At 34.7% G+C, this 14,022-nt stretch overlaps 1 protein-coding gene across 3 annotated transcripts in view; it reads right to left on the reverse strand.

The window, feature by feature from the left end:
- Positions 1-10,084, reverse strand: part of LOC142342676 (uncharacterized) — an 83,675-nt gene extending 73,591 nt beyond the window's left edge. For all 3 annotated transcript variants that reach the window (XM_075394160.1, XM_075394159.1, XM_075394158.1), the window contains exon 1: positions 9,368-10,084. In XM_075394160.1, the coding sequence (XP_075250275.1) occupies positions 9,368-9,939 (572 nt within the window). In that variant the 5' untranslated portion in view covers positions 9,940-10,084. The remainder of the gene's footprint in view (positions 1-9,367) is intronic.
- Positions 10,085-14,022: the final 3,938 nt, after the last annotated feature.

Here is a 14,022-nt window from a genome sequence, read left to right on the forward strand (position 1 = left end):
TAAACATAAAAGAAAACTTGGTGATCAACAGAAAGGCTAAATTTGCGATCCGGAAAAGAACTCAAAGAACTGCCAAATCAAAAAAAGGAAAACTATTTCGCCAAAAGGAATCAAGCACAAAGAAACCAGTCAATTACTTACAGAAGAATCCTCACATGCCGGAAGTGGTTTCGAAACTTCGAAGGAAGACAGAACTCAGCAAGAGGAGAAGGACTGGGAGTCTTTCGACGAATGAGAAAAAATTGCTTGAGTTACAATATACGAAAGGTCCAGCAGCATACGGAAGCGTAAAAAATCTACAAAGAGTCACAAACTTGAAACCAAGTGAAGTGAAATTGTTCCTAGAGGGCAAAAATGCCCACACAAAGCATAAAAAATATAGAAAAAAATTTCCAACACTGAAGGGCATTGCCTACGATATAAACGAAATTTGGTCGCTAGACTTGGCTCATGTGGATAAATTAGCAAAAGAGAACAAAGATGTGAAATATTTATTGGTTGCGGTGGACTGTCTCTCACGTTATCTAAGAGTTGAACCCTTAATCAAAGTACGCCACAACAACAGCAGATGCGTTTAAGAAAATGATAAGGAACAAGCGACTTGAAAAAGTGTGGGTAGATGCTGGTACAGAATTTAAGGGGTCTTTCAGCACTCTATGTCAGAAAAATTAAATCGAAGTTTATAAAACTTTCAGCGAAAAAAAAAAATCAGCATTTGCGGAAAGAACTATGCGATCGCTCAAGAATTTGATATACAAGTATTTAGAGGACAAATGGACATACTCGTATATTAAACAATTGCAGAGCTTTGTACAAACCATTATCTCTAGAGTCAACAGAGTAACAAAATTGGCGCCCAATAAAGTGACAAAGAAAGACGTTCCTTACTTGATATCATTAATTTTTAATACGTCAGCAAAACTAGTTCGTCGTTCAAAATTTTGCGTTGGGGACTTTGTGCGAATATCAAAAGCGGATCTTCCTTTTAGAAAAGGATACAAGCAAACATTTACCAACGAAGTTTTCGAGATTTACGATATACCTACAACCAATCCCCCTACTTATAGTCTCATTGACGCAACCCAAGAGCCAGTCAAAGGAATAACAATACATGAATGAATTCACGGTTCACTTAGTTTCATCAGCATCTATGAATATTTTTCCTCAAAACACGTTGTCCTCATTCAAAAATTATTTCAATGAAGAAATTAATTTGGAGGGGGATTGGCGAGTTGCACTAAGTGAAATTATCTTCCCGGCAAAAATAAATCAAGTGAACAAAAGTGATTTGAAGATATTTTCTTCCGAAGGCCTTAAGTTTTATCAGAAAAGTATTCCATTTGATGCTGTCTCCAGACCATACGGAGGAGAATGAGCTATCATTGGAATTGGTTCCTATGAAAACCGTGACCATCTTTTGAGATCCTTGAAAACAGCTACTGGATTGCCTCATTTTGACTATCAATTTAACAAAATCAATGGAGTTTTATTCCTATTTTTTGGTAAAAACGAAGGAATTACTTTTTCGGATAACGATATTCCGAGTATACTAGGTTTCAACGGCATCCATGATGGGTCTGGTTATCATATTGGATACAAGATGTTGAAAACTTTTGAAAATCTGACCATGGCAGATGACGAAGAAAAAACTTTTGCTGGTGATTATCCTTTTGATTTGTCTGCAGGGAAGCAACTGATTTTTATTTACGTTAACATAATTGAGTATCAATACGTAGCTGATACTAAAGCTCCTCTTATTCGAGTCATTGATTCAAAACAACGCCTGAAAAACGGTAGCCCCTGCGAAATAGAGCCAACACACAGAATTGTTTTCAGCAATTTGGAATACAAAAAGTTATTATCAAAAAACTTTCAGTCAATTGAAATTCAATTGCGGACAGAAACCGGACAATTAGTTCCATTCGCTGGAACAGGAAAGGTTATTTGACATTAAATTTTAAAAAATTCGACTGAATGGAAGCCTACTATCAACAGCAATCGGTGTCACCATACTTTTCAGGACACTATCGCCAACGAGGAAGTGGTTTTGGGGCTTTAGCAGCAGGTATTGGCAGAGCCGCATTACCGATTGCAGGAAAGTTTCTTTGGCCTGTAGCCAAAAAGATTGGACGTGAATTAATTGTTCAAGCAGCTCCTGAACTGGTAGATGTAGTTACAATGAAAGTCTCCAAAACAAGCAATAAAGCCGACTGTGCAAAAAACTGTAAGAAAACAAGTGGGCGGATCAAAAACAATACGTAAATTAAAAACAAACGGTGAAAAACCAAAACAAGGCATTCGTAAGAAGAAGCCTTTGACGAGAAGTCGGTCAAATTTCTTTTCTAAAGTTCAAAATGAATACTAAATTACTGCCCGCAGAGGCAACACACACCACACTTGATTTGTTTGAAAAACAGCCTCTGCTTATTACTTTTCACAATGCTTTTACTCAAAAAGTCGGACCATTATATTCCCCGGATGGTCCAATGCTTGAGTTTAAAGTTTTGGGTGACAGGAACAATTTCATAGATTTACAAAAACTTCTCCTTGAAATAAAATGCAAAATCTCCCGGAACAATGACGGCAATTTAAGGACAGGAACTGATGCAACAAATACAGACGCGCCATACTTAAGCAATAACGCATTACATTCTTTATTTTCAGAATGCACGGTCTCTGCTAACGGTGTTCAAATTTCCAACACAAACGGAAACTATGCGCACAAAGCATTCATTGAAACGGAATTTTCTTCAGGAAAAACTGCAAAAAACACATGGCTAGTTTGTCAGGGATAATATTACGAGGATGAGCGGGGCACCGATGATGGCACCGATGGTCGCGCGGACGACGTAGCGGCCAGAAAAGCTCTTGTTGCTAATTCCCAGGAAAACTATTTTATTGGAAAGCCGGCGAGTGATTTTTTAACTTGTGATAAACACCTACTTAGTGGTGTTACTCTGCGAATTTCATTTAGAAGGTCTACAAATGATTTTGCTGTAATTTCAGAGTCAAACAAACATTACAAAGTTAAAATAATTGAAGCTAATATCTACGTTAGAAAAATGACAGTAGCGGATCATGTTTTGACGGCAATTGAGAAAACGCCTGCCTTGTATCGCTATACAGAAGTATTACCACGAACTTTTTTTTAGCTACAACTGGAATAAGAAGTTGGAGACATGAGGATATTTTCTCGAAAGAACCTGTACGACGTATGGTAATTGCAATGGCAACAAATCAAGCATACCTCGGAACTAATCGCACTAATCCTTTTCACTACCAGAAATTAAATTTGAGCCAGATTGTTGTCTATAGAAATGGTCAATCTATTGTTGGAACTCCTGTCTCAACAACTTTTAACCACCGCACTTACTTCAATACTCTGGAAGCCTTGGATATTCTTGACAAAGGTGGGCATGGCATAACTCTGGACAATTATCCCAATCACTTTATTCTAGCTTTTGATTTAACTTCAACGCAAGAGGCCTCTCATGATTTCATTCATCAAGAACTTACAAATTGCTCAATTTCAGTTCAACTTACATTTGACGGAGCATTGGCGGCCAACGTAGAAATTTCATTTCTGGGTGAAAGAAGCTCAACGTTTTATGTTAATTCGGAATGAAAGGTGACAAAAACTCAATTATCACCTACCCCACCGATGGATAGTGATGAAATACGCTATTTGTTGGGAAAATGTATTCATTTGAAATATTATTTTTATGGAGTTTTTGCAGCGGACAATTTTCCAAAGCTAACAAGAAAAGGATTTGTTGTAGTTAATGCTTCGCCAGCGCAATATGAAGGAAGTCATTGGATGGTTATTTTGTTTCACGAAAACAAAGTTTATTTGGCTGACCTGCTTGGACTCCCGATACAAAACTACCAAATACTGTATTCCCGTCTGGTAGAGTTTTACAATGAAGTAACTCAAGTACTCAAACTTAAACCAGTTCAAAATCAAAACTCTGTGGACTTTTTGCATTTATATTGCGCATGTGATGTTTGGTTACGAATATCCTTTGATGTTGAATATGAACGATATTGATTTGTTACGCTTTGCTAATCATATGCTCTAATATTTTTTAATTAACTTTTTGTTGCTCAATTCTTTCTTCAAAAACAACAGAACAAGACAATTGTTAATTAAAAGATTTCGATTCCATATTAAAATTTATCAAAAACAAACTATTATCAACATGCAAACAACCTTAGCCACTATTTAATATATCAATTATTTTTGAAAGCTCCCCGTACATACCACCATTATAAATATTATAAAATCTTTCAATCGTACAAGTAGGCAAAAAATCAGTTTGTGTTTGAACATCCTGTGTCATTATCATGTTGACATTTGGTAATTTTTTTCTTAGAAAATGAAACAGTTAGATTGTGCTGGTCGTTATAACTGACTGCCTCTTGAAATTTTTCCATCACTTCGCCATAATGCACTATGTGAGAAAACCCCCGAATGAGCAGTTGAAAACAAGTGAAGAGACATGGGATTGTATATGGTTTAGAAGAAGTATCCTTGAAGGACTGCAGTAATTGATCAAAAGCAGCAATGACATGGTAATGAAATGGTTGTATTTTGCAAGGATCTTCAATTTTGAGCTGGCTGTATGCGAAGTTTTTTGTAAGATTAGAATCAAATTGAGGCTCAGTATTGCAAATAAAATATCGAAAAAGTTTTTGGAATTGTTGATAATATTCAGGCGTACGTTCAAACATTGCTTCAACCATTTTCTTTTGCTATTTAATTCTCTTTATCACTCTCTGAGGCTTTTGATTTTTTGAATCTGCAGCTACGACTTTCACCATTCGTGTCTAAATTGAAACCAGGCTGTACCTTCCTTTTGCCAGAACTGCTCTGCTCGTTCGCAAACTTGGAGAGAGTTATTCTTCTGATAGCATCAATATTTTCTCCTACTTGCTCCAATTCCTGCATAGAGAGGGTGAGTTTTTGATTGAAACGAAATTCGCTGTCTCCGTTTTCTTTGTTGAAAAGTTTCAGCGATATATAAGTTCCAGTGTTATCATATGTTTTCACACAGGCAACAACATATCGTTTTTCAGAACGCGCTATTCGTGATAAAAATCAAAGTAATCTTGAGACGACGACATACTACTTTCTTTTTAAACACAAACTCAAACTTGTGACCACACCGTGTCTTTGATAATAAAACAACACGTGTTCAAACATGTGCAAGACGGTAAAAAAGCTTAAACTCGACTGACCAATCAGAGTCGGAGACGACCACACTGAATTGCTTATGGTAATAAAAGAGACCACACCTTGTCTGTGATAATAGAACAACACGTGTTCAAACATGTGCAAGACGGTAATAAAGCTTGAACTCGACTGACCAATCAGAGAGTCGGAGACGACCACACTGAACTGCTTATGGTAATAAAACAGACCACACCTTGTCTTTGATAATAAAACAACACGTGTTCAAACATGTGCAAGACGGTATTAAAGCATAAACTCGACTGACCAATCAGAGAAGCCGAGACGACCACAGTGAAGTGCATATGGAAATGAAAAACACTTGTTGGCGCATGTAGTAGACATAATAATACCTAAAACTCGGCCAACCAATCACAAACGCCGAGACCAAAACTTGCGAAACAAAAAAAACAAGCATATTTTGTCATATGCACAAGTTCAAAATTAATCTTCAGTCAGCCTTCAACAAATCAGAGTTCGGCAAAACAAGTCCAGATTGGATGAAAATAGATGAACATTATAGAAAAACAGCTATAGTTATTGTTAGTGCTATGAAACCATCAGAACAAAAACAGAAAAGGAAAACTGTTTATTAAAGTAAAGTAAAAAAAGAGTATTTCCTTCACAAAAAAAGAGAAGTTAGTTTTCTTAAGTATATCAGGGAAATAGACTGCAATCTATTATTCTGCCTAAGTTACGCTGTAAGGTTCAGTCGGACATCAGTTTTTCCCGTTAAAATTTCGTCATTTTTTAGAATTTTCCCCAAGTTTTACAACATATTACGTGATCACATTTGCATTATCCCGCAAACACATTGTGTTACACAATTTACCGTTCTGCACTTGTTGTCATTCACAATGCAAAACAATTTGTGCATAATGGAATTGCTTTTTGTGGAAGTATTTTGCATAAAATTGTCCAAAAACAATAATTTCTTTTTCTAAAAATACACAATTTTTTTCTCGATTTCTAACTCTCCCGTCATTTAAACGTGGTAGATGAATTGCTTTACCGCACACTTTCAAACACTTTTTCAGTACTTTTTCGGAACATTTCATATAGTTTCGAGCATTTATTTTGTCCATTTCATACGTATATTTCTTCCTTATTCTCTGCAAAGTTGCATTCTTTTCACCTCTGACGCTGCAAATTTCTTATCAGACACAATAATTCTCAATTTGGAGCCCTGGCACTTAAATTTTTTTGGTTTTCTAATCTGCCCACACTCCCTAATCTGGGATAACATGGGCAATAAAACTATCAAATTAAAACCACAGGTTGGATCAAAAACCACCAAAATTTGACTCCATTTTACTTATCTTGTTAAATTACATAAAACTTATCAAGAGATTGAAATAAAGAAAAGGTAAGTCATTTTTATGTCTTTCGAAAACCCATGAATAGTCTTTTTGACTAAAAAAGGGTTTAAGAATTTTTATACTTTAAAATCAACTTAATAGACCCCAAAAAATTGCAAAAAATTCACAAGTTTTTCAATAATTCCAGAAAACTGTGAAATTTTAACAAGTTTTTATCCCCGCACAAAATAGCTGGAAATATCGTAAGTTTTTGCCCAGACAACAAATTTGGCAAAAATTTCACAAGTTTTTCTTACCGCACAAAATTGACAAAAATTTTACAAGTTTTTGTCCCCATAAATTTGAGAAAATTTTACAAGTTTTTGTCCCCGGCACAAATCGAGAGAATTTTTACAAGTTTTTGTCCCCCCGGCAAAATTGAGAGACAAAATTTTTCGACCTCAAAAAAATGTACCGCACGATTCGTCACGGGTGGGGACGTCCCCACCCGTGACAAAACGTTATGCTAGATTTGTCATGGGGGCGGGACGTCCCCCCCCCCCGTGACAATACGTGCATTTTAGTATACTACTTCATGGTCCGCAATAAATACCGTTTTGCTAACATCTTTCGCTGTCCAAGTTTTTTTCCTGTAAAGAACTAAATTTTACATCCCACTCAGCTATTGTGATTTTCTCAAAAAATTTTATTCCGCTGTAAATTGACAAAAATAGCTTGAATGAAATAGAGTCGACGTTCGAAAAAGCCCAAAATTTTATTAAAATCATTACGCCGGAAACTTAGGCAAGTCTCGCTTCAATTAAATTCAAGAAAATACAATTATTAGACAGACAACTTTGCCTGTACTTCAGCATACATTTCTTAATTCGCTATGATAGGATTCAAGAAGCTAAAAATCGATGCATATTGCTGCAAGTAAAACAAATTACTCTGATCAAATATATCAGATTTCTATAGGAAATGTTTAGTAACTGTTTACAAAAATAAGCTGCAATTAAGCAGCTTTATTTTTCTACCTCATTATAACAATTGAGCGCAATCTCAGACAAAAAAATATTCAAAACAATTAAGTACCTGAAAGGAAGGGACCAAAATTCCGACAATGTTAAAATTCGTATTTTTCTTGAATAACCCCAAAACAGTTTTTATCAATACTGAAATTTGTTTAAGATATTGATTTTATCAACTGGAGGAGAAGCAGACCGCGGAAGCATTTCGTATACGCAAAAAAAGAATTTATTCGGAGCTGTATTCCTTGGACATTTTCTTCCAAAAATTTAGCAAACTACAAGACCTTAAATAATCCCAAAACAGTTTCCATCAATACCAAAATGTGTTTCAGATATTGATTTTATCAACTGGAGGAGAAGTAGATCAAGGAAGCGTTTCGTATACGCAAAAAAAAGAATTTGTTCGGAGCTGTATTTCTTGGACATTTTCTTCCAAAAATTTAGCAAACTACAAGACCTTACATAGAGACAAAACTTTTGGAACAACTTCACAGATCCCTTTATGCAGATTTATACGCAATTTCGGTGAACTCGACGGAACAAAGTTTTCACTATTAAAAAGTTTATTTTTTATTGGGGCTAAATTGTGCAAATTGAAACTGAACTCATTACTGTTGTATCGCACAAATGCTGCTGTAAAAAGCTACGGTTCTCATGGTCAAAGACAATGGCTCTCATCTTCTCGTCACGCAGCTATTGGAAACAAAAACCGACTACCGTCGGACGAATTACTCTCGAACGACTGGCGAGGCAAACAATTTAGAAGAGAAATAATAGGCTAGGAAACTTTTAATGGTTCTGCCTACGAAGGATTTCGAACCCGCTACCTCTTAGATAAGAGTTGGGGACATTAATCAATACGCTACTCGCTCAAGGTATGGTCAGCTCTCACAGTCGGTTTGATTTTAGTAACAGAGTTATTTTCTGAATGCAGGTAATTCAAATCACTAAAAAAAAACAAAAAGTCAAGCGTAAAAAAGTAACTCGAGAAGTGAAATCGAAAGAATGTTCTATAAAACGGTCGTTAAAATTTTGCATAGAAAAGACACAAACGTTTAAAATGATTGCTACAAACATCGATCGAGAGCAATTGAAAATGTTACTCATTTGACAGGAGGTTTCCAGAAAATCTCATCAAAATATATAATAGCCGGAAGATTGCAGGAAAATAGGCTGCTGTAAAACAATAGATGAATGATACGGTTATTTTGACTCTTCATGTGACAAATTTTTCAATCAATTTCAATCATATGTTCTTGTTATTATTTAAAATTTGAGCGTGTAGAAGTCATTTTTTATTGAGGTAAGTTACCCACGACCAGAACATTTATCACGCTATTGACGCCAAAATAGACTGAGCTATGATGTCACATACACAAATTTAGTTGCAGAGCGGTAAAAGTCATAGAAACATGCGACAGATAGTGGCAAGAATCATCGATGGAGCCAACGTATTAAAGAAAAATATCGATGCTACCCGATGCTTCGCTGCTGTCAAAAGATTATTCACGTTGCCTATATATCTTTTCATATAGTTAGACAAAAACAAAAGTGTAATCCACGCACTCTTTTACCTGGTCTTTATTCGCGATCTGTCAATTTTCGATGAAATTAGATTTTGAGATTTGCTAAAAACGGACGGTTTCATATAAACAGCTTGAGAAAAAAACTGATACGTAATCATACGTAATTATACGTAAAACTGATTAATTTCGCTTAATTAAATCAGAAAAAAAATATCACGAGTACTTAACGCAACAAAAGTGAGCAAACTGAAAACTCTTCTTATGAATGATTCTTTTACTTACGTCACAGGAGGCAATTGTTGGTAGCTATTCTGCTGAGACATTGCGTAATTCCTCTGTGTCACACCTGTCCTTTGATCGATAATAGGATAGTCTCTAGAAGTATTTTTACCGCCAAAAGGTACGCCTTGTGATTTCTGGTTGACGACGCCAAAAGATTGCGCCCGTGGCGTTTTCGTCAAAACTGGTGCTGCTACTGATCGAGATGAAAGCCGAGACGTATTAGGTTTTGAAGACGAGCCGTATCGATGAGCAAATTTTCCACCATATACTCCAGTTTTAACTCTGGGTCGTTTCTTACTCTGTTGTTTGGAGACCAACTGAGCTACCCCAGCAGTAGCTTCATTTTGAACGGCAATATAAATCACACCCTCAATTGAATGCTCAACTTTAACGGTATCAGGTATTGACATCATCAAATCGTGCAACCGATCGAAACCATATTTCTGTGGGCTAAGTCTCTCCATCGTTGCCTCCTCAAACTCGGCGAGGAATTTCCGCTGCGGGATTCCATGTTTAGCAGATGTTAGAACACCACGGATGTCTTTCTTCAGATCTTCGATATCCCTATCCATATTATAAGAACACGACCCAAAGCATAGCCTACTTATGCATAAGCAAAAAGCGCACGTTTCTGATAATTTAGGTCGATGACAAGCTAATTCTAAATTATCAAAATTCTGAAATCGAAGGAAATACGTGTATACTATTATTCCAACATTAGAAACAAACCGATTAACTTCCGACCAAAAGTTCTTGAAAGACTGGCGAGGCAATCAAATTTAAAGTGGGCATAGGCAAAATAATCTGACTGGGGAGGGGTCTGCGGCCTCAAGAAAAAGCGTGCACGACAGTTTTCACTACGCTAAACTGGCTATGACACTCCTCTCAAATTTTATGCAAAAGACTCATGCTTAATCAATTAAGCTTAAAAAAGTCAGTCAAGCAGTGAAATTGAAAGAATGCTCTAGAAGAAAACGTTAACAAACACAAGTTAACAATAAAGCAGACACACGTTAACAATGTCTTCGAACTTTTTTCAAGAGCAACTAAACAGAAAGCTTTATTGCAAGGAAGGGACCTTAAGTTAAATGACATAGCACGAAAATACTGGGAATGCAAATTCATATGCCCACTAAGTGGGGGATAGATCCTGTTCAACTTGGAAGTAAGTATATTCGGGAACAAAATCAAAAGTTACATTCATATATTTTATTATTCGAAATAAAGGGTTACAGAAGGTTCAAATGAGATCATCATGACAAAGATTATGTCTTTGGAACGTCGAAGGTGCAAGGAAAATTTGGAATCATGCTTGAATGAAGCTAACATACGACTTTCTACTATTGACGGAAATTTTCAGTTCCAACACCGAATAGATATTTCTACCTGTTTTAATACATTAGCAAAACATAGCGGTCGAGGCAGAAGGTATATCAAAAGCAATCAGTAAGCACCTCGTAGTTATCGCCGCCTATATTGCACCAATAACGGATTTCTAATTTATATATCAGGAATAAACCAAAGTTATGCAGCATTTCCATGGCAGTGACAAGTAATACCCGGAGGTGACTTCAATTGTAGACTCGCCACCACGACTCGCAGTGACTCTCTAAGTGAATTCCTGAATAAAGCGGAAATGCTATGCATGAGAGAAAAAAACGCACCAACATACGAACCTCAAGACGGTAAAAGCGTGATCAACTTAATCTTCATAAGCGGCAGTTTTTCAGTCAGGTCACACCAATATTAATGAGACACGTCCTTTACGAAACACAAACAGGTAACATGCAGTTTTGAGCTAAAAGGCAAACTTGAAGCGCAGTACGTAGACGAAAGCAAAAACTCAAAATAGACATCCGTAAAACTGTCTAAAGTGATAAAAGAAGTGAAAAAAGTTTAACACCCTTTAAAAGGGGCGTCTGTATCAGCAGACGCCCCTTCTTAAAGAAAATCACCAAAAAAAGTTTAATGAAGTTAAACAACCGCACAAACAACTGAAAGCTGAATACAGACACTGCTTCCAGGAAGGATTACGTTTTCTTGAAATTAAGCAATTTTTCAGAGAAAAGTGTTAATTAGAGAAAAATGAATCCAGTCAGCCAAGAAAACTATGTAATCGTAAAAGCAGAATCTAATAAAACAGAACTCAGGAACACACTAAACAGTTGAATTCTAGATCACTTCTTGAAAACATAAATCACATTAATAGCTTGTGAGGCCTATTTCGAAGGACTATATAGGGCTACCAACCATCCCAGAGGAGAAACGCTTCTGAGCCGAAGTTTCGGGGAACCATGATTATTTTGCACTAACTGGGAGTTATTCGAGCCTAATCACCCAAATTACAAAAATGGAAATCAACTACAATGGTCGAAACTGAAACACGGTAAAGCCGACGAGATGGCATAACAAAAAAGTGCATCAAGAAAACATGCGTCGTAATTGTCAACTATATTTTTTATCCGTTCAATCTCTGTCTTACAGGGAGTTCAATTCCTAATATCTGGAAATTATCAAACATAATACTCTTATACAAAAGGAAGGGTCAAAGAACAGAACCAAGATCTTATAAAAGAATTAGTTTTCTATGTTGTTTTAAAAAAATGTTCACTAGAATTGTTTATCAACATTTACAATTTTGGTCGAAAATGTTGCGGAATAATACTGCAAAGCCAAAACGGTTTTTGACAAGCAGCCTCCCATGCATGCAGCCTCCCAATGCATGCAGCCTCCCATCTCAAAGAAACACGTAAAATGTACGTGACAAAAATGTGCAAAACTCTATGCCTGCTTTATTGATTACGAAGAAGCATTTGATTTGATTGATCACAATCTTTTGAAATCAAAACTGATTAAAACGAGGTTCCATAGGAACATATTAAAAACATTGCACCCAAAATTTAGTTGCAACCTGCAAAAAAGTATTAGATAAGGAAACGCTATTGGAAGAAAGAAAGGAAAAAATGTGCTGTTGCTCAATAAGATAAAATATTAAGCTAATTTTTGGGTCTTTTTATTGCTCATCTAGACTAAGAGATGAACCGGGATGAAGAAGAGGTAATTATAAATGCCAACAATCTTTTACTTGGTAGCGGCAGTCCATATTTTTTAATGCAAAATCTAAACAAACTCAAATTATGCTGTTCAAGAAAATACTTGAATGTTAACATCGCAAAAACATAAGCCATCAAGAAGGTTATTCGGCTGACAAATGATAACAAAGGATTTTTTTTGGTAACAAAAACATCTATTCTAACACCTTTCGTTATTTAAGAGTCATATTTGCAAGTTATGAAAAACTCATCAAGCCATTTCAAACATTAGTTTTGTTTTGCATTGATCTATTGCTTTAACGTTTCCACTATTCGAAAAAGAGATTAAGAAAAACTACCGCAAAACTGAAGGAATTTTTTCGAAAAGAGAGTGCCGAGAGAGCAGGTAAACTTTGACAAGAAATTTTCTCTAAAATATGATGTTACTTGACCACCAGGGGGCAAAAGTTGTTACCCCAAACCAAAAAGACTGATCGCAATGATTTAAAGAAACTCCCTGCACTAATATTACTGCTGCATGGAAAGGTGTTTCAGGTAGGAGGAAAACTTGTGCGACTGAAGATTTTACAAAAAAACTTTTAAATCTGATTATCATACACTATATTGTGCTTCATTTTTACAACAGTCACGACCTCAAATGCTTGATAAGATTACAAATTGAAGTTTTTATTTGCATTTTCTAATTGATTGAAATATTAACTACCGTGTGCATGTTTGTCAGTGGAATCTAACTTCATTTCAATATTATTCATCTTTTTAAATAACTTGGCAGAATTTGAAAGATATACTCAAAGATAAGTTTATATACTTTGTAATTAATTTTTTTCAATTACAAATTCATTTTTTATGAACCTGACAATAAACGCAATGTTTGAAAAAGTTCGTTTTTTTAAAGTCAAAATAATTTTTTATTGACCATTCCTTTATCTCTGCAGTTGAACCAGTACTTATATTTGACTACGTGAGAACTGTTGTGCTAATCTTGGAATACCACTGCAGACCATATTCCCCAGTTGCATACCCAAGAAGAACTAATAATAGTAATAATAATAATAATAATAATAATAATAATAATAATAATAATAATAATAATAATAATAATAATAATAATAATAATAATAATAATAATAATAATAATAATAATAATAATAATAATAATAATAATAATAATAATAATAATAATAATAATAATAATAATAATAATAATAGTAATAATAATAATAATAATAATAACAATAATAATAATAATAATAATAATAATAATAATAACAATAATAATAATAATATTAAAAATAGTAGTAATAATAATAATAATAATAATAATAATAATAATAATAATAATAATAATAATAATAATAATAATAATAATAATAATAATAATAATAATAATACTAATAATAATAATAATAATAATAAAAATAATGATAAGAATAATAATAGTAGAAATTTTATTATTATTATTATTAATAATAATAGCATTGATAATAATTATAAAATCAATAATATGAATAATAATAATAATCACAATAATGATAATTTTAATATAAAAAGGATCTATCCCCGCTTAGTGGGCATAGGAACTTGCAGTCCCAGTATATTTGT

The sequence above is a fragment of the Convolutriloba macropyga genome, chromosome 7 (genome assembly GCF_964194025.1).
Source record: "Convolutriloba macropyga chromosome 7, txConMacr16.3, whole genome shotgun sequence".
Classification (NCBI taxonomy): domain Eukaryota; kingdom Metazoa; phylum Xenacoelomorpha; order Acoela; family Convolutidae; genus Convolutriloba; species Convolutriloba macropyga.